This window comes from Labrus bergylta, chromosome 18 (assembly GCF_963930695.1).
Source record: "Labrus bergylta chromosome 18, fLabBer1.1, whole genome shotgun sequence".
Classification (NCBI taxonomy): Eukaryota; Metazoa; Chordata; class Actinopteri; order Labriformes; family Labridae; genus Labrus; species Labrus bergylta.
This window is the reverse complement of record NC_089212.1, coordinates 26654076-26674770: the sequence shown is the minus strand read 5'-3', so window position 1 is coordinate 26674770 and position 20695 is coordinate 26654076. Positions and strand designations below refer to the sequence as shown.

The 20695-nt window shown below is 47.6% G+C and overlaps 2 protein-coding genes across 3 annotated transcripts; one reads left to right on the top strand and one right to left on the bottom strand.

Annotated features, from left to right (window-relative positions):
* Positions 1–243: 243 nt before the first annotated feature.
* Positions 244–4495, bottom strand: ndufaf1 (NADH:ubiquinone oxidoreductase complex assembly factor 1). 2 transcript variants are annotated; one of them, XM_020658601.2, is made up of 5 exons: positions 4119–4495; positions 2068–2616; positions 1499–1684; positions 1313–1387; positions 244–458 (listed from the first exon to the last, which is right to left on the bottom strand). In XM_020658601.2, exons 2-5 carry the CDS (start codon positions 2587–2589, stop codon positions 318–320), a joined length of 924 nt encoding a protein of 307 aa, XP_020514257.1. In that variant the 5' UTR covers positions 2590–2616; positions 4119–4495; the 3' UTR covers positions 244–317. The 2 variants fall into 2 exon arrangements, with proteins under 2 accessions (XP_020514257.1, XP_020514258.1); XM_020658602.2 differs by having other exon boundaries at positions 4168–4495.
* A 53-nt stretch (positions 4496–4548) lies between these two features.
* On the top strand, positions 4549–20392 carry rtf1 (RTF1 homolog, Paf1/RNA polymerase II complex component). Its single transcript, XM_065966489.1, has 17 exons — positions 4549–4849; positions 13694–13804; positions 13922–14072; positions 15647–15848; positions 15976–16093; positions 16332–16443; positions 16523–16661; positions 16756–16933; positions 17571–17653; positions 17772–17859; positions 17961–18068; positions 18154–18231; positions 18371–18492; positions 19294–19351; positions 19861–19938; positions 20032–20133; positions 20242–20392. Exons 1-17 carry the CDS (start codon positions 4766–4768, stop codon positions 20320–20322), a joined length of 1893 nt encoding a protein of 630 aa, XP_065822561.1. The 5' UTR covers positions 4549–4765; the 3' UTR covers positions 20323–20392.
* Positions 20393–20695: the final 303 nt, after the last annotated feature.

The window sequence follows — 20695 nt, the reverse complement described above, 5'->3', positions numbered from 1 at the left end:
TATTTGGTTTTTTGAACCAGGCTGTAAACATGTTCATCTCTGCTGTAAAAACAGGCTTTTTAGAATGGGTGTGTATGTGACTTCCTGTGCTGCTGCAGCCAGCCTCTAGTGGACACTCCAGGAACTGCAGGATTTAACACTTAAGCATCACACCTGAGGCTGCCACCACAAAACCTCCTGACTTAAACTCGGTGAAAGATTAGAAACCATGAACTCAAATGGAGTGAAACTGTCCGTCTTAGAGAAGGTGTTGCATGTATTTATTGTCAGCTGATATTTAAGAACACAGTCCAGGTCCAGCACTGAAGGAGTTCCTCTCAAACTTCTGGATTCTTCTTGTACATCTCGTAGGCGAACTCCTCGGTGTGAGCGAAATCTTTGCACACGCCGATGTAATCGATCTCCAGCTGGAAGGGGCCGTCCGCTTTGTCCCCCAGAGTGAAGCCGACCGTGTTTACCTGCAATAACAAAAACATAATGAAGTAACGTCTGTTTAGTTTATACTGCACTGGTTTTCAGTAAGTCACAAAGTGCTTTACGAGGACGTGTGGAAAAGAATAAATAAAGGTAAGACGACCATAAAAGCTACAGATTCAATGTGTAAGAATCAGAGCTGCTAGCATGAACTAGTACTGAAATAAATGCAGATTAACATAACAGATGTTTAAAACAGACCACACAGGGGCGCCAGATAGCCTAGCGGTTATGTAGTGCAAACCCTGTACAGAGGTTATAGAGCTCATCACACTTAAATATAAATCAAGTATCTCCTGTGAAAATAACTCTGTGAGTCATGACTGTCTACAATGGGTGTAACACCCGAGTCCCACTGTCTGTGATGTTTTCACAGTTTTCAGAGTCCTATCTTCACTTTGTTTACATCGCCAGGACGGCCGGCTGACTCCTCCCCTCGTGTATAAAAGTTGTTTAATTGAGGGACTAGAGAAAAGAAGAATAACATACTGTACTCACTGCTTAACTGTGTTTCTAGATCACGCTCATTTCAGGTAAATTTACATGCAGTGTGAAGATACCAGCATAATAAAGATCGCTAGCATTAGCATGCTAACACAACAATGCAGCGCCAGTTGTTTTGGTTTCATGCTGGAGCTCAAGGGCGACATCTACTGGATCAAAACATCACATATAAAGCCTTTAAGGTCACTACCAAGGGAAGCTGAAGGGCGGTGAGCCGTAACCTAGCAACAGTAAGCACAGATAAGCAGCGTTCTGAAATTGGCGCCGTCAGCGTTATTCGTGGTCACATGGCGCTGACTTGACGTTTATTTATTGACGTGTTCCTCTGCTCTACCTTGTCCAGCCAGGCGTGGTGCTGGTCGTCTTGTAACCGCCCTCGATGTGTGAGGAAGAACTTGGAGAACGGGATCTGTGAGAGGAGAAATCATCACATGGGGACCACGGCGTGGTTCAAATCCTGAGATGTTTTTTTTTCCTGATGTATTCACGCACACACCTGAGCGACGCTTTCAGTGCTCACCTTCACATCCTGCCAGTACGGCCCCCCCCTCGTGTACAGGAAGTAACAGTACACATCGTCCTTCTGGTGCGAGAAGTACGTTTCTGTGGCGAGATTGATCATCCAGGGCCGCCCGTCGCCTCGCACTCGCAAGTGCAGGGTGTTGAAACTGGTCCAGTCGTGATGCTTCTTCCTGTCGAATGAAGCCTGGAGGAGAAACGGACACACGGTGCTTTCACAGTCGCCAAAAAAAAACGATTCTCGAAATGGACGGATGGAAATAAATTTAAAACAACACCTTCTGGTTACTAAAACTTATTATTTCCTAGGATGTTATTAGAGAGTGCAGGTGAAGAGAGACAGGACGTGTTGGGAGGAGAGTGTGTGTGTGTGTGTGTGTGTGTGTGTGTGTGTGTGTGTGTGTGTGTGTGGGGGGTGACATGCAGCAAGGGGCCGAGGTCAGATTCAAACCCACAGCGCTGTAATGAGCTCTATAGCCTCTGTGCTCGGTGCTACTCGGCGGCCCAGTTAATTGATCTTTACAGCGTGTTCCCTCATTAGCAGTCAGAGTCATAAACCAGATCACTCACCAGCGGTTGTTTTGAGCGCATGCTGCAGTAGCCACTGTAGCGTGTCTCTCCGTCCCTCGGCGGCGTGGAGCTCAGAGTCCCGTAAAGAAAACAAGTGTTATTGTTTTTGCCGAGCTTTAAGTAAGCCTCACTATGACCTCCGATCTCCTTATCCGAGGACACGACCCACTCCTCCAGGCTCTCCGGACCCCTGAACTCCCACACCAACCGGTTCTGCTCCAACATGTGCTCCAGGATGGGTTTGCCCTCCGGACCCACCCAGCGTTCAAAAAACTCTTTTTTCAGCAGAGTGAAATGTTTCTTTATCCCGCCCAGACCCTTCCAGAGGTCAAAGTTCACGTTCTGCCACGGGAGCTTGTCTTCTTTGGGCTGGCCGGGTCGTCTGTATTCACCCTGGGTCACAGCTCGTCTGGGCGCAGAGCGAGGAGGGATGGAGGGCAGGAGCAGCTGCTGGTGCTGGAGGAGGTGGATGGAGGTCAGCAGCCTCGCTGAGGGGAGACGTGTGATCTTCTGCAAAGACATCTCAGCGGTGATACGGAGAAGTCAGAGCTGGAAAACAGGAAACGGAAAAATGATGTCATTACTGTGAAGTTACAGCGTGTTCATCCCATCAGACTGTTTAACCAGACTCTTCAACAGCATCACCACTCATAACAATACTGCTACACACTGTGTGTCTTTTTAATATCTACTCTTTCCACAAGTGGAAGAGTAGATACCGTGTCATTTTCCATTATTGTATTTTTTTATTTAACTGATGTAGATATGTTTGATTTTTAACTTCTATTTTTATTTTTAATAATTTTATTCCTGTTTCTTGTTTTCTTGAGCTGCTGTAATACAAACATTTCCCCCATGAGGGATCAATAAAGTTTATCTTTATCTTATCTGTTTATCTTTGTTCATGGGTTCAAGATCGTGTTGACTGACTTTAAAAAGAGACCCGACAAGGAAGGATGATGTCAACATGTATTGTAAGCTATTCTGTAGAAAAATATATAAATACACACATTTAATCCAGCTTCCTTTTCCCAAGAAAACATCTACTCATTTTTACCGGAGACTGTGAGGCCCCACACAGACGCATCACATTCAAACTGTTCTGTCAGTCAAAGGAAATTAATGTTGGAATATTCTCCCACTCACAATAAGAGACTCACAAACATATGCAACCTTCAAAACACACCTCAAACAAGTCTGTGACCACCTTTAACCTTTAACCTTTAACCTTTAACCTCGATTATTGTCTTGTGTCACTTTTTTAGATTTTAGATTTCTTTATTTAAAAAGGACAACGCACATTACTTAACAAGAGCAACGAAGTCACACATGTAAATGTTCCAGATTTAGCCATGCAGGCTCATTTTCACCTGCAGTCCCTGGCAGGTTGACGACAAGAAAACATTAAAAAGCAAACAGGAAAATGAAGCAGAAAAACACAGAGACAAGAACACATAAACATAACAAATAAAGCAACACATACACATGGAAGTAACTGATAAAGCAGCTCACAGACATAAAATACAAATGTGTAACATATAACACATTCACTTGTGCCTTTGTATTTGATTTATTTCTCTGTTACCTGCTGAGGGACAACAGATGGAAACTAACACTTCTGCTATAATCTGGTGTTTTTACAGCTGTTCATTAATACACACTGTCCCTAACAAATAAATAAAAAAAATAAAAAAATTGAGTAAATAAAATATATTGAACCATTTCCTCATAGAAAGTTAGTAGTTCATTCTTTTTATATATTTATAAATATATATATTTTTTGGTGATGAATTTCGTCTTCTTCCTTGAGTTATGTCGAAAGCTGATATCGCGATAACAACGCTTTTACGATATATTGTGCTTTTACGATATATTGTGCTTTTACGATATATTGTGCTTTTACGATATATCGTGCAGCTTTAATTCCAGATGTTTATAAATATCTACAGCTGCTGATGAACGAGATGTTTCATCATGTTGACACTTGTGATGAAATAAACAGAGTCACTTACAGCCACGTCAGGAAGACAGTTAGAAACTTTAAACGTTACCATGAATGAACATAAGCTTCACTGTGTGAGGGCTTCAGGTGACACTTACTGTCACCATGTTGAACCGGAAAGATGAAGAGGAGGAGGAAGAGGGATGTTACACCGGCTTCAGTGCTCCGTTTAGTTAGAATAAAGATTTATATATTTAAAATAAACACTGTAATATAACTGAGAGGATTCATAAACCGCTCGTGTTCACTCGTTTACTAATCCAAGGTTGTCGGTGTCCACACGGTACGCACAACGGAAGAGCTCGGGCTGCGTTCGGGAAACAAATGTTTCTAAGCGAACAGAGTACGGCAGATTTACAACATAAACGGTTGGATCTTGAACGCATCTCGCGTGCTACAGAGATTTCTGTCCGGAGTGACGCACCTGTTATCAATAAGTAGTTCCGCTCTATACTTACAGTAAATGTACTCTCTCGCGTTGCTGCCTTTTCCTTCTTTAAACTACTGTAATAAAACAACATGAGAGTCACGGACACGTTTAGTATTTTGTCTCGTCGTGAGAACTTTAAACACGAGCGGTAACTATATGTTTTCAACCCGGGCGCGCATGCTCAGTACTGCCTTTGTGTGGCTGACTGCAGAGCCGACTTGCTAGACGACACGGAGGTGGCTAGCAGGTTAGCCGCGCAGCTAATCATGGTGAATGTAAAGAAGCGGAAAGGTCGGGTCGTGATTGACTCTGACTCTGAAGACAGCGCCAGCGACGACAATTTAGATCAGGTAGGGTCGCGATTGTCTCAGTTTGTGACAGTTAACTGCCCGTTTAAGTTGTGAAAACAGGTCGAGGCGATGCTAATGTGTGCTAACTGACTGCGCTGTGTTTGGCCTCCCGATAGAGAGCTTTATTTACATCATATTCAAAGTGCTTAAAGGTAAATAAATAGTTTTATTTACATCATATTCAAAGTGCTTAAAGGTAAATAAATAGTTTTGTTCAGACTGATGTGTTTCAGTCAGACTTTCAGACACGAGGAGAATTATTCAGTTTGTATAGTAAGCAAAGAATTAGCATCAATTAGCCGAGCTGTGCTAACGTTAAGGTTACACATCACGGTGTTAAACTCCCGCGCTGAGGGTCTTTCATGTTTTCAGGTAGTGATGAGCTTCACTGTCCCAGGACAGTTTGATGAATGTGTTAGAGATCAGACTCAGCGGGAACGGGACGAGAACAGGACGGTGTTAGGACGGGAACAGGACGGTGTGAGGACGGGAACAGGACGAGAACAGGACGGTGTTAGGACGGGAACAGGACGAGAACAGGACGGTGTTAGGACGGGAACAGGACGGTGTGAGGACGGGAACAGGACGGTGTTAGGACGGGAACAGGACGGTGTTAGGACGGGAACAGGACGGTGTTAGGACGGGAACAGGACGGTGTTAGGACGGGAACAGGACGGTGTGAGGATGGGAACAGGACGGGAACAGGACGGTGTTAGGACGGGAACAGGACGGTGTTAGGACGGGAACAGGACGGTGTTAGGACGGGAACAGGACGGTGTTAGGACGGGAACAGGACGGTGTGAGGACGGGAACAGGACGGTGTTAGGACGCTGTTAGGACGGTGTTAGGACGGGAACAGGACGGTGTGAGGACGGGAACAGGACGGTGTTAGGACGGGAACAGGACGGTGTTAGGACGGGAACAGGACGGTGTTAGGACGGGAACAGGACGGTGTGAGGATGGGAACAGGACGGGAACAGGACGGTGTTAGGACGGGAACAGGACGGTGTTAGGACGGGAACAGGACGGTGTTAGGACGGGAACAGGACGGTGTTAGGACGGGAACAGGACGGTGTGAGGACGGGAACAGGACGGTGTTAGGACGCTGTTAGGACGGTGTTAGGACGGGAACAGGATGGTGTTAGGACGGGAACAGGATGGTGTTAGGACGGGAACAGGATGGTGTTAGGACGGGAACAGGACGGTGTTAGGACGGGAACAGGACGCTGTTAGGACGGGAACAGGACGGTGTTAGGACGGGAACAGGACGGTGTTAGGACGGGAACAGGACGGTGTGAGGACGGGAACAGGACGGTGTTAGGACGCTGTTAGGACGGTGTTAGGACGGGAACAGGACGGTGTGAGGACGGGAACAGGACGGTGTTAGGACGCTGTTAGGACGGTGTTAGGACGGGAACAGGACGGTGTGAGGACGGGAACAGGACGGTGTTAGGACGGGAACAGGACGGTGTTAGGACGGGAACAGGACGGTGTGAGGACGGGAACAGGACGGTGTTAGGACGCTGTTAGGACGGTGTTAGGACGGGAACAGGACGGTGTGAGGACGGGAACAGGACGGTGTTAGGACGGGAACAGGACGGTGTTAGGACGGGAACAGGACGGTGTTAGGACGCTGTTAGGACGGTGTTAGGACGGGAACAGGACAGTGTGAGGACGCTGTTAGGACGGTGTTAGGACGGGAACAGGACGGTGTGAGGACGCTGTTAGGACGGTGTTAGGACGGTGTTAGGACGCTGTTAGGACGGGAACAGGACGGTGTTAGGACGCTGTTAGGACGGTGTTAGGACGGGAACAGGACGGTGTGAGGACGCTGTTAGGACGGTGTTAGGACGGGAACAGGACGGTGTGAGGATGGGAACAGGACGGGAACAGGACGGTGTGAGGACGGGAACAGGACGATGTGAGGATGGGAACAGGACGGTGTTAGGACGGGAACAGGACGGTGTGAGGATGGGAACAGGACGGTGTTAGGACGCTGTTAGGAAGGTGTTAGGACGGTGTGAGGACGCTGTTAGGACGCTGTTAGGACGGGAACAGGACGGTGTTAGGACGGGAACAGGACGGTGTTAGGACGGTGTTAGGACGGTGTGAGGATGGGAACAGGACGCTGTTAGGATGGTGTGAGGACGGTGTTAGGAAGGTGTTAGGACGCTGTTAGGAAGGTGTTAGGACGGTGTGAGGACGCTGTTAGGACGGTGTTAGGACGCTGTTAGGACGGGAACAGGACGCTGTTAGGACGGGAACAGGACGGTGTGAGGACGCTGTTAGGACGGGAACAGGACGGTGTTAGGACGGTGTGAGGACGGGAACAGGACGCTGTTAGGTCGGGAACAGGACGGTGTTAGGAAGGTGTTAGGACGCTGTTAGGAAGGTGTTAGGACGCTGTTAGGACGCTGTTAGGACGGTGTGAGGACGGGAACAGGACGCTGTTAGGTCGGGAACAGGACGGTGTTAGGACGGTGTGAGGACGAGAACAGGACGCTGTTAGGACGGTGTGAGGACGGGAACAGGACGCTGTTAGGACGGGAACAGGACGGTGTTAGGACGAGAACAGGACGGTGTTAGGACGGGAACAGGACGAGAACAGGACGCTGTTAGGACGGTGTGAGGACGGGAACAGGACGCTGTTAGGACGGGAACAGGACGCTGTTAGGACGAGAACAGGACGGTGTTAGGACGGGAACAGGACGCTGTTAGGACGGGAACAGGACGCTGTTAGGACGGTGTGAGGACGGTGTGAGGAAGCTGTGAGGATGGTGTGAGGACGCTGTTAGGACGGGAACAGGACGGTGTGAGGACGCTGTTAGGACGCTGTTAGGATGGGAACAGGACGGTGTTAGGACGGTGTGAGGACGCTGTTAGGACGGGAACAGGACGGTGTTAGGACGGCGTGAGGACGGTGTGAGGACGCTGTTAGGAAGGTGTTAGGACGGTGTGAGGACGGTGTGAGGATGCTGTTAGGAAGGTGTGAGGACGCTGTTAGGAAGGTGTTAGGACGGTGTGAGGACGCTGTTAGGACGGTGTGAGGACGCTGTTAGGACGGTGTGAGGACGGTGTGAGGACGCTGTGAGGACGGTGTGAGGACGCTGTTAGGAAGGTGTTAGGACGGTGTGAGGACGCTGTTAGGACGGTGTGAGGACGCTGTTAGGACGGTGTGAGGACGCTGTTAGGACGGTGTGAGGACGCTGTTAGGACGGTGTGAGGAAGCTGTTAGGACGGTGTGAGGACGCTGTTAGGAAGGTGTTAGGACGCTGTGAGGACGCTGTTAGGACGGGAACAGGACGGTGTTAGGACGGTGTGAGGACGGGAACAGGACGGTGTGAGGACGGTGTTAGGAAGGTGTTAGGACGCTGTTAGGACGGTGTTAGGACGATGTGAGGACGGTGTTAGGAAGGTGTTAGGACGCTGTTAGGAAGGTGTTAGGACGGTGTGAGGACGGTGTTAGGACGGTGTGAGGACGCTGTTAGGAAGGTGTGAGGACGCTGTTAGGACGGTGTGAGGACGCTGTTAGGACGCTGTGAGGACGCTGTGAGGACGGTGTGAGGACGCTGTTAGGAAGGTGTGAGGACGGTGTGAGGACGGTGTTAGGACGGTGTGAGGACGGGAACAGGACGGTGTTAGGACGGGAACAGGACGGTGTGAGGATGGGAACAGGACGGTGTTAGGACGGGAACAGGACGGTGTTAGGACGGGAACAGGACGGTGTGAGGATGGGAACAGGACGGGAACAGGACGGTGTTAGGACGGGAACAGGACGGTGTTAGGACGGGAACAGGACGGTGTTAGGACGGGAACAGGACGGTGTTAGGACGGGAACAGGACGGTGTTAGGACGGGAACAGGACGGTGTTAGGACGGGAACAGGACGGTGTGAGGACGGGAACAGGACGGTGTTAGGACGCTGTTAGGACGGTGTTAGGACGGGAACAGGATGGTGTTAGGACGGGAACAGGATGGTGTTAGGACGGGAACAGGATGGTGTTAGGACGGGAACAGGACGGTGTTAGGACGGGAACAGGACGCTGTTAGGACGGGAACAGGACGGTGTTAGGACGGGAACAGGACGGTGTTAGGACGGGAACAGGACGGTGTGAGGACGGGAACAGGACGGTGTTAGGACGCTGTTAGGACGGTGTTAGGACGGGAACAGGACGGTGTGAGGACGGGAACAGGACGGTGTTAGGACGCTGTTAGGACGGTGTTAGGACGGGAACAGGACGGTGTGAGGACGGGAACAGGACGGTGTTAGGACGGGAACAGGACGGTGTTAGGACGGGAACAGGACGGTGTGAGGACGGGAACAGGACGGTGTTAGGACGCTGTTAGGACGGTGTTAGGACGGGAACAGGACGGTGTGAGGACGGGAACAGGACGGTGTTAGGACGGGAACAGGACGGTGTTAGGACGGGAACAGGACGGTGTTAGGACGCTGTTAGGACGGTGTTAGGACGGGAACAGGACGGTGTGAGGACGCTGTTAGGACGGTGTTAGGACGGGAACAGGACGGTGTGAGGACGCTGTTAGGACGGTGTTAGGACGCTGTTAGGACGGGAACAGGACGGTGTTAGGACGCTGTTAGGACGGTGTTAGGACGGGAACAGGACGGTGTGAGGACGCTGTTAGGACGGTGTTAGGACGGGAACAGGACGGTGTGAGGATGGGAACAGGACGGGAACAGGACGGTGTGAGGACGGGAACAGGACGGTGTGAGGATGGGAACAGGACGGTGTTAGGACGGGAACAGGACGGTGTGAGGATGGGAACAGGACGGTGTTAGGACGCTGTTAGGAAGGTGTTAGGACGGTGTGAGGACGCTGTTAGGACGGTGTTAGGACGCTGTTAGGACGGGAACAGGACGGTGTTAGGACGGGAACAGGACGGTGTTAGGACGGTGTTAGGACGGTGTGAGGATGGGAACAGGACGCTGTTAGGATGGTGTGAGGACGGTGTTAGGAAGGTGTTAGGACGCTGTTAGGAAGGTGTTAGGACGGTGTGAGGACGCTGTTAGGACGGTGTTAGGACGCTGTTAGGACGGGAACAGGACGCTGTTAGGACGGGAACAGGACGGTGTGAGGACGCTGTTAGGACGGGAACAGGACGGTGTTAGGACGGTGTGAGGACGGGAACAGGACGCTGTTAGGTCGGGAACAGGACGGTGTTAGGAAGGTGTTAGGACGCTGTTAGGAAGGTGTTAGGACGCTGTTAGGACGCTGTTAGGACGGTGTGAGGACGGGAACAGGACGCTGTTAGGTCGGGAACAGGACGGTGTTAGGACGGTGTGAGGACGAGAACAGGACGCTGTTAGGACGGTGTGAGGACGGGAACAGGACGCTGTTAGGACGGGAACAGGACGGTGTTAGGACGAGAACAGGACGGTGTTAGGACGGGAACAGGACGAGAACAGGACGCTGTTAGGACGGTGTGAGGACGGGAACAGGACGCTGTTAGGACGGGAACAGGACGCTGTTAGGACGAGAACAGGACGGTGTTAGGACGGGAACAGGACGCTGTTAGGACGGGAACAGGACGCTGTTAGGACGGTGTGAGGACGGTGTGAGGAAGCTGTGAGGATGGTGTGAGGACGCTGTTAGGACGGGAACAGGACGGTGTGAGGACGCTGTTAGGACGCTGTTAGGATGGGAACAGGACGGTGTTAGGACGGTGTGAGGACGCTGTTAGGACGGGAACAGGACGGTGTTAGGACGGCGTGAGGACGGTGTGAGGACGCTGTTAGGAAGGTGTTAGGACGGTGTGAGGACGGTGTGAGGATGCTGTTAGGAAGGTGTGAGGACGCTGTTAGGAAGGTGTTAGGACGGTGTGAGGACGCTGTTAGGACGGTGTGAGGACGCTGTTAGGACGGTGTGAGGACGGTGTGAGGACGCTGTGAGGACGGTGTGAGGACGCTGTTAGGAAGGTGTTAGGACGGTGTGAGGACGCTGTTAGGACGGTGTGAGGACGCTGTTAGGACGGTGTGAGGACGCTGTTAGGACGGTGTGAGGACGCTGTTAGGACGGTGTGAGGAAGCTGTTAGGACGGTGTGAGGACGCTGTTAGGAAGGTGTTAGGACGCTGTGAGGACGCTGTTAGGACGGGAACAGGACGGTGTTAGGACGGTGTGAGGACGGGAACAGGACGGTGTGAGGACGGTGTTAGGAAGGTGTTAGGACGCTGTTAGGACGGTGTTAGGACGATGTGAGGACGGTGTTAGGAAGGTGTTAGGACGCTGTTAGGAAGGTGTTAGGACGGTGTGAGGACGGTGTTAGGACGGTGTGAGGACGCTGTTAGGAAGGTGTGAGGACGCTGTTAGGACGGTGTGAGGACGCTGTTAGGACGCTGTGAGGACGCTGTGAGGACGGTGTGAGGACGCTGTTAGGAAGGTGTGAGGACGGTGTGAGGACGGTGTGAGGACGGTGTTAGGACGGTGTGAGGACGCTGTTAGGAAGGTGTGAGGACGCTGTTAGGACGGTGTGAGGACGCTGTGAGGACGGTGTGAGGACGCTGTTAGGAAGGTGTTAGGACGGTGTGAGGACGGTGTGAGGACGCTATTAGGAAGGTGTGAGGACGCTGTTAGGACGGTGTGAGGACGCTGTTAGGACGGTGTGAGGACGCTGTTAGGACGGTGTGAGGACGCTGTTAGGACGGTGTGAGGAAGCTGTTAGGACGGTGTGAGGACGCTGTGAGGACGGTGTGAGGACGCTGTTAGGAAGGTGTTAGGACGGTGTGAGGACGCTGTTAGGACGGTGTGAGGAAGCTGTTAGGACGGTGTGAGGACGGTGTTAGGACGCTGTGAGGAAGCTGTTAGGACGGTGTGAGGAAGCTGTTAGGACGCTGTGAGGACGCTGTGAGGACGGTGTGAGGACGGTGTGAGCACCGACTGAAGCTGCAGCAGAGAGGAAGAACCTTCAGAGCTGGAGGTCTATTTCTGTGTTGTTGTTGTTGTTGTCAAACAGAGTGAGCAGACTCTGCAGCCCCACATGTCAGTCTGAAAGGCTGCTCACCATCTAAGTGTCATGATCATTAACTGGAAGGTTTGTCAATAAAACGAGGCAGTCTGGTATTTTAAAGAAGTTCTCAAAACAAATTCAGAGTGTGAGCAGTAATTCGTCTCAACCATGTTTATGCAGACAGTTCTCAGCAGGGTACTTTTTTTAAATCACAGTTAATATCCTTATTACAAAGTCGAACAATGTGATCACACATTCATACTTTTCTCATATCGTGCAGGCCTACTAAGCACCAAGGATTGGATCATTTTCTTATTTTTAATTACCAGCAAAAATGCAGGCAACTTCCTGCACACATGTCGAAATTGCACAAATATGTTGGAAACGTTAATGTTAAAGTTGAAACAGTTTTCGCTCTCTTACACTCGCAGCAGCTTTTAGTTAACATGTAACCGAAGATCTGAACTTTTCTGAAACCTTTGGTACTGTTCGTTGCTGTCGATCATGGAAATAACCGAGGTTTAGGGCTGGGGAATATATCGAGTTTTTAAGATATATCGATATATTTTCAAACAAGATAAAGAGTAAGACAACATCGTTAATATGGATATAGTTTATGTTGCATTAAAATAACGTTAGAGGTGCCAGGTCACCTTCTTCTCATCTCACTGATGATGACTGACTGTCTGCTCCTCCTCTCTCTCTCTTTTATTGTATATAAGGAACATTTTTATTTTATAATACTACTTTTTAAATTCACAAACAGGTCGTTTATTTTCCATGTGTTTTCACTGTTAATAAAATACATATCGATATATATCGAGTATCGCCATTCAGCTAAACAATATCGAGATATGAGTTTTGGTCCATATCGCCCAGCCCTACTGAGGTTATATCGTTTTAAAACTCATGGTGTTGAAATAGTTGAAAATTCTAGTAACAACAGGACCTCCCTTGTCAAGTGAAAGTAATCTTTATTGTCGTTTTAATTGTATTTTTGCCGTACATGCTGGAGTGGACATACAGAAAAACCAGGCAGAGAGAGTCTTTGCTGGCATTACTTCAGTATTCTATGTTTTAACACAACTGTTGTGAAGAGTTTAAGGTGCAGATCAAACTTTGCCTGTCTGATCATCGTCTCTGTCACCTCACTCTGCTGAGGAGTTCTGAATTACAACTTTTGATATCTAAGCTCTGTGAAACTCAGCAGAAGATAATGTGAGGCCTGGAGTTTCTGCATCACTGAGAATAGTGGTGACAGTAAATCAGTCACAGCATCTTTTGCTCTGATGTTGATAAAATGCATTGCAGAATTTCAGATACACGAGATACGTGTGCAGGATTATTTGATTGGACCCAACTCTGCTTCAGTGACAGATCTTGTCCAGATGTTTCCAGGCCCTGTTGAGAATCAGAGTTCTGCATAAAGAGACAAATTGCAGCTCACACCCTCCATCAGGATGTTTTATGATGACCAGTTGAGGCTGGGTTCGTGTTATTATCCCTGTGGGAGAGTGACGGCTGCAAAACAATAAAAATAAAACATATTTACTGCTGACTGCTCGGCGTGTCAGCAACTCTTGTATCAGCTAATCAGCTGTGTGCAGGATGATTTCCTGCTATATGCAAATTACAATTCTGATACTCCTCACCTTGTTTGTAACTTCAGCACAGACATCCTGCCTCTGAATGAAACTTTCCTTCATGTCGTTTTGGTTCACTGCAACCAAAGAAACATTTATAGCCAATCTGAGCTATTAGGTTGTTTTTTAGATCCCGACCGATAAATCGACCAGCCGATAAAATTGACCGATATTAGCATTTATTGGATTTCATACAAGTTGTTTTTTCTGAACCTAATCCCCTCATTCTTGTTTTCAGGAGCTCTTGTCCTTGGCGAAGAGGAAGAGGGTCGATTCAGGTGAGCAGGAAGAACCTGTGAGCAAACCTGCAGCTTCTACAGACTCTGAGACCTCCGACAGCGATGATGAGGTAAGACTGTCTTCCCATTTGCTCTCTAAGAATTCACTTTACTGTAAGAGAGACTAAGGCTCCCTCACAGCTGAAGGTATTCTAATAATCAAATTGATTTTTCTCTGTCTTGTTTAGTGGACGGTGGGTGGAACCAAAGGCAAAAAGAAGGTCAAGCCCGGGAAAGGGTCTGAGAAGAAAAACACTACGAAGAAGAAGGTTAATAAAGCCACGGCGTCCGGCAGCTCCGATGGAGACAGCTCAGCGGAGAGCTCAGCTCCGGAGGAGGGTAAGTGTGTCCACTGCTCACGAGCAGCGTCATGATTATAACCTCTGATTAAACCAAAGCTCGGCATGTTGAGCTGCCTGTGACTCGCACAACATGTCGCTGTGAGCTGCAGGTGGAGACGCTAAAAGTAAACAGTCACCGCTCCATTTACGTGACCGCAGCGTTAACGAGTAGCGGTACGAGGTGCTGCTGATATATTTTTTATTTGTATTTTAGTTCATTCAAACAAACAATAAGTTAAGAAAAACAAACTCAAAATCTCAAATTTTCAAGATACATAGAGAAAGTACAAATTTTAAATCTGTGATTGAGCGTCTTGACGGTGTATCTGTGACAGCAGCAGCGCCCCCTGTGGCCTGAACATTTTCTACATGCACGAGACGCACGGATCCTCAGTTCTTTGACGGTGATATCAGACACACTTTTATTGTGCAGTAGTCATGGAAACAGGAAAAATGGTGGCTTTGGTTTTGCATCAAACAACAGCATGCAGCACGTCGAGCTTCAGGTCACTCGCACGTCCTGCAATGTGACTGTAGCGCATGCACACGTTAATCTTGTGATGGTAAACAATATATCCTTTGGCCCGAATGTGTAATGAAAGCTAAGGAACTTGTGGCAGTGGTCGAGACGACCACTAACGATCCATTTACGTTTAAACAAATATGCTCATGATTTCAGTTAATCTCAGCATACAGAAAAGGCAAAGCAGAGGAGCGAGCGGCGTTCTGAAGTGTCGATTACAGGGCGCCGTGTCCTCAGGTGTTTCATGTCGCTGGGATTAGATGAGTAATGTTCTTATCCTCATCATCCAATTTATATCCCACAGTGTCGGGTCTAAGCCGGGCACTAACATGGGCAAGGAAAACCTGGAGAAAGTCCTGGAAAAACATGGTCCAAATTCAGGTCGGGGGGTGACGTCTGAGAAAAAGTCTTAGTACTCTAAAAGGCTCTACGAGTTTTGCTGCTTATTTAAAATGTGACTTTTAAACCATCACAGGCCCTTTTTAATCCCAAACTTCCACTTTGAAAACAGCTCGATGTCTCTCTCTGACTTTTGCTCAGCTTTTAAAAGCTTGTCTAACTGCTGCATTTAAATCTTGAGACATAAAGTTGTTTTTGACCGAGAACTATAACGAGAGGTTCTCCCGTTCTAGTGGAACACCCTCTGACTTTAACACAGAAAAAAAGTCATCCATGGCGAGGTAGAAATAATGTACTGTCCTGTTGGGTTGTCAATTACAAAGATAACTTTTTACAAAAAGACGTTAAATATTTCTAGATAGTTTCAGCAGGATTGCCAATGAAATCCTCCTGATCTGGTTGTTCACACATCAATCAATCAATCTTTATTTGTATGCATAATAAGTGTTATCTCGAGAGGCATATGCTCCTCACAGCAGGAGAATAAATACGAAGAGGCTGAGAGAAACATTCAGCTGTTTGTGTTCACACATGACACTCAGAAATAAAACTTTAGGAGTTTTCTGCAGGTGTAAACGCCCTACAAAAAACATATAAACATGCTCTTGTGAAGATGGCTAAATGACTTCTGTCCCTTTTGTTTTTATCAGGCGAGGTTTCTGATTCAGAGAGCAACAGTTCGTCCTCCAGCTCCGACTCCGACTCCTCTGAAGACGAGGTGTTCAGGGACGGCTACGACGACGACTTGATGGGAGACGCTGAGGACAGAGCTCGGCTGGAGCAGATGACGGAGAAGGAGAGAGAGCAGGAGCTGTTCAACAGAATCGAAAAGAGAGAGGTCCTGAAGAGACGGTGAGTGGGGAAGTTTCAAAGAACGCATGCAGAGACAGGGACTGAACAAAAATCTGAAACCTCCAATATCAGTGAAACATCAGAAGTGTTCATTATTTCTCAATGTTTACTCTGTTTGTTTCGACAGTTTTGAAATTAAGAAGAAGCTGAAGACGGCGAAGAAGAAGGAGAAAGAGGAGAAGAAGAAGAAGCAGGAGGAAGAGCAAGAAAAGAGGAAGCTGTCCCAGGTTCAAGACACACAAGTGGTGAGTTCAGGGACATTTCTCACAATGTTTGACAGATCATATTTTGATAAGAAGTGTTATGTAATGCTTCACTCCTAAAGGTGACAAAATCATATTGCTTTTAATTTCATATAACGTCGATTCTTAGACCCGAGAGCCTGCTGTCACTGTTGAGATTCTCTTTTTGGAACAGACGCGCTCTTGTCAGATTTTGTGAGAGAGCGTACGTTCTTGCTATTTACAACTCTGCGTTCTGTAGGTGATGTCACACAACAAAGAGCGGCGGTCCAAACGGGACGAGAAGCTCGACAAAAAGACTCAGGCCATGGAGGAGCTGAAAGCTGAGCGAGAGAAGAAGAAGAACAAAACAGGTCGGTGTGATGTTTGTTTCTCCTCTGTGATGATTTCTGTTGTTCTCAAAGCTGACGTTTTCCTTTCTGTGGCGAGCAGCTGAACTGTTGGCCAAACGTCAACCCCTGAAGACGAGCGAGGTGTACTCAGACGATGAAGAGGAGGAGGAGGAAGACGACGACAAGTCATCGGTCAAAAGTGATCGGAGTTCCCGGTCATCGTCTTACGATGAAGACGAGTATGTTTCATTCTGCTCCTCGGATACGTCGATCACAGAATCTTCTTTTCCCTTTTATTTAAAGAACTTTTTACTCGTTTTTTTCTCTGAACAGAAAAGAAGAAACTCCGCCCAAGTCGCAGCCCGTCTCTCTACCAGACGAGCTCAACAGGATCCGCCTGTCCAGACACAAGCTGGAGCGCTGGTGCCACATGCCCTTCTTCGCTAAGACGGTGACGGGCTGCTTCGTGAGGATAGGCATCGGGAACAACAGCAGTAAACCAGTTTATAGGGTAAGATCTTTTTTTAAGATTTTTTACAGTTTTGTTTATTACATTTTTGTACACAAAGAGGCAATAGGTTCACAGTACTTGTTAAGTACTGAGTGACAGTGTTGCAAGGTTTACATCAACAAACAAAAACAAACAACATTGGAACAGGGTGGTCAGTGTGGTCATACGGCCAGCCTTCCTTCACACTGAGGTGTGCTTCCACTTTGCGGTCCGTGTGGGAACACAGATTAAAGCACTTCTGTTCTGTGCGTACTGAAACGGTCCGGTCCGAGTACGTGTACCTTTACACCCCTACTGTTCAGAATATAAAGCTTGTTGCTGCTTTGATTCAAAGACTCTTCAGTTGAAGACAAGTGAGCAGAGGAGGTGGGCAGAGAGACTTGAGGGCCGTGGGTCTGAACTTCACAACGTTAATGTACAGGCAGCTAGCAGGATTACAAACGCCACCTGGTGGCTACAGCTGGTACTAAAAGAGAGCGACACATGCAAACTAACGGACCGTTTTTGATCATGATGGGATCATCACACAGGAAGAGGCTTTAAAACCTTTATTCCCTGAACACAGACCGTGTCCTATAGGTGTAACGTGTTCTTGATTTTTATTGTACATTTTTTGTCCTCTGTTGTTTTTTTGAAGGTCGCTGAAATCGTGGATGTGGTAGAGACGGCGAAAGTTTACCAGCTTGGGACAACGCGAACAAACAAAGGTTTACAGTTAAGGTTGGTATTCGATTACAGATACTGTGTGTATATCATCAAACATGATGATCAGTCACCATGAACAGACCGCTTTATTAGTTTACAAAGTGTGTGACGCTGTGACCATGTGTCCTCTCAGGCACGGCGGCGACACGCGGGTGTTCAGGCTGGAGTTTGTGTCGAATCAGGAGTTCACAGAAAACGAGTTCATGAAGTGGAAAGAGGCGGTGAGTGTCTTTATTAATGCAAGTCAGCAGAGTCAGTCGTAATCAGTCATCTCACGTCGCAGAATAAAGATATTAATCGTCTCTCTCTGCGTCTTTTTCAGATGTTGGACGCGGCGATGCAAGTACCGACTCTGGACGAAATCACCAAAAAGGAGCAGTCCATCAAAGAAGCTATGAACTACAAGTTCAACGACAAAGACATTGAGGATGTGAGTCTGTGTGTCTGCATGATCTCCGTTGCCTCGTGCCATAACCAGCAGAATAAATCTAACATGTCGTTTGTCTCTGCTGCAGATTGTTAAAGAGAAGGACAGATTCCGGAAAGCACCGCCCAACTATGCCATGAAGAAGACGCAGCTCCTCAAAGATAAGGTGAGATATGGTGTTGTTATAATGATCTCTGCAGCTCAGTGTAAACCCAGATACAGTGTCAGTGTCTGACTCTGTGCACCGACCCTCATCAGTTCATATTAGCTCTAACTCTCCTCCTCTTTGTTTGTCCTGACTGAAGGCCATGGCAGAAGAGAGCGGAGATGGTGACAAAGTGAAAGTGATCCAGGATGAGCTGAACGAGCTTGAGGAAAGGGCGGAAGCGCTCGACAGACAGAGGACCAAAAGCATCTCTGCCATCAGGTCTGTCCCCTTTAAATCTAAACACTGTGAAATCTCTCTGTAGTCATTCTCTTAAAGGTCACATATCCTCCTCCTCCTTTTCTTCAGTGTAAATAAGTATCAGAGCTCCTCAAAACATGTGTGTGAAGTTTCTTGTTCTAAATCCACTCTGATCCTGTATTTGATCATGTCTATAAACCCCTCTATTTCAGCCCTGCTCAGAACAGGCTGTTTCTGTGTCTGTACCTTTAAATATGTAAATGAGCTTGGGTGTCTCAGTCTTTCTCGCTCCATGTCCTGTTGTTTACGGTGAGAAGGCAGACTCAGAGGGCAGAACAAACACCTAGCTGTGGGAGTGTCACCCACCTGGGGGAGGGGCTACTGCCCTTTGTGATGTCATAAAGGGAAAATCTCCAAACGGCCTGTTTGAGCACACATTTTCTGAAAAGTGGAGCAGGCAGAAGACAGAGAGGATGGACTTTTCTCATCATTGGGGGGTTTGTAGACGGATTAGGGACACATGTTAGAGTTAGAGGAACATGGAGAAGAGGATTTTACAGAATATGTGACCTTTAAATAAAACAGATCGAGCAACAAACACAGTTATTGAGGAAAACTCTTAATCTTTCTTTTATTTCCTGAAAACATGGTCACAGTTGCCGCTAAGTAAATTTTATGTTATGACGAGGTGCACAAAGTCTCTCACATTCAAACAGCACATAAAGAGCATGTTAACATAACTCATATCTTGTTTGTTTACAGACGTTAATGTTGTGACTGTGATTTTATGTCTCTGACTCTTCAACTCTGTTTCTCATTCAGCTACATCAATCAGAGAAACAGGAGCTGGAACATCGTTGAATCAGAGAAAGCTCTTGTGGTGAGTGTGACTAATGGTTATTAATGTCAAGGTTTGGATTTCAAACAATAATGACCAATTTAAAGTAAACGTCATGATCACTTCACCGATGTTGTGTGCGCTTTGTGATGTCAGAAAAACAGAGAAAAGTGAGTGGAGAGAAGCAGCGGGAAGCAGACACATCCCTGATATAAGTCAACAATGTGTTGTGCTGACATGACGTCCATTTCTATAGTCTATGTATATCTGTGTTTGATGTCCTTGCTGCTAGTTCGGCAGCACTTCGGTCCTTAAAGGAGCAGTATGTAACTCTGACACCTAGTGTTTAAAATTGGTACTGCAGCCTGTGGTCCATTTGTCCTGAAGTATTGTAAGCACTTGAACGCTCCATCACTTTGTCCTCTCATCATTAAAATGTGTTTTATAAACGATCTCTCCTGTTGCTTGTATGATAACGTCTTCTTTAAACACCTGACCCTCACCCGGCGGTCGAAACTCATTTTGTTTTTACTCGTTTTTGTTTCCTGCAGGCCGAAGGACAAAACGCTAAAAACCAGCAGATGGATCCTTTCACACGAAGACAGTGCAAGCCCACCATGGTGTCCAACGTAAGATGTATTTAATTATCTCATGTCACGTTCTGAGAAGAGAAATAAGCACAACACTAAACTTTAAACCTGATTTTATTCCTGGTTCTGCAGGCCCGGGACCCGTCAGTCCACGCAGCTATTCTGGCTCACCTGAACCAGAAGTACGGCTCTGGATCAGCAGGGGATCCTGCGAGCGCAGATAATAACAAACTGGTAAGAAGAGACACACCTGTGTGTTCCCGTCTGTCAGCACCTGTATCCAATCAGACGTTTTTGATTTGATTCATCTGAACTCTTTTTCTTGTATTTTTTATATTCCAGGGTCAAGCAGACTTTAAAGACAAAGACGTCCCAAGCCAACCACTGACCTCTCAGAGGACTTGTTTAAAGTTCACGACTTGACGTTAAGATCGACCTTCAGGTCCCCAACGCAGGTGAGACCGCGTTTCTGATCCATGATTCTGAAGGTTGTCTGAATTTTCAGTACGACGTGTTTTAAGACGATACAATCTCCACGAGTTAAATGAGCGGTAGTATGAAAAAGTACCAGAGCTGAAATCAGCAAATGTTTGTGAATGTCATGTTTATGTCTCTTACAATCAGACAGAGAGTAGAGGATTGACAGCGATGTCAGTTAAAGGCTCCGGCTTATATTCACAAATTCATTAGCAACATTTATGTTGAAAGTGTTTTTGTGCAATTTCAGTTTGCAGGAGTTTGTCTGCAATTCTTGGTACTTTAAAACAAGAAATTACTCCGAGCAATAGACACAGAT

What these genes read in the sequence shown, in the direction of transcription:
- ndufaf1 (XM_020658601.2), bottom strand. Translation starts at nt 2,589, where the DNA reads ATGTCTTTGCAGAAGATCACACGTCTCCCCTCAGCGAGGCTGCTGACC. An exon ending in TGCGCTCAAAACAACCGCTG is followed by an intron (nt 1,685 to 2,067) that starts GTGAGTGATCTG and finishes TTTCTCCTCCAG; the next exon opens with GCTTCATTCGACAGGAAGAA. An exon ending in ACCACGCCTGGCTGGACAAG is followed by an intron (nt 459 to 1,312) that starts GTAGAGCAGAGG and finishes TTGTTATTGCAG; the next exon opens with GTAAACACGGTCGGCTTCAC.
- rtf1 (XM_065966489.1), top strand. Translation starts at nt 4,766, where the DNA reads ATGGTGAATGTAAAGAAGCGGAAAGGTCGGGTCGTGATTGACTCTGAC. An exon ending in AGGTTCAAGACACACAAGTG is followed by an intron (nt 16,094 to 16,331) that starts GTGAGTTCAGGG and finishes TGCGTTCTGTAG; the next exon opens with GTGATGTCACACAACAAAGA. An exon ending in CGCAGCTCCTCAAAGATAAG is followed by an intron (nt 18,232 to 18,370) that starts GTGAGATATGGT and finishes TCCTGACTGAAG; the next exon opens with GCCATGGCAGAAGAGAGCGG.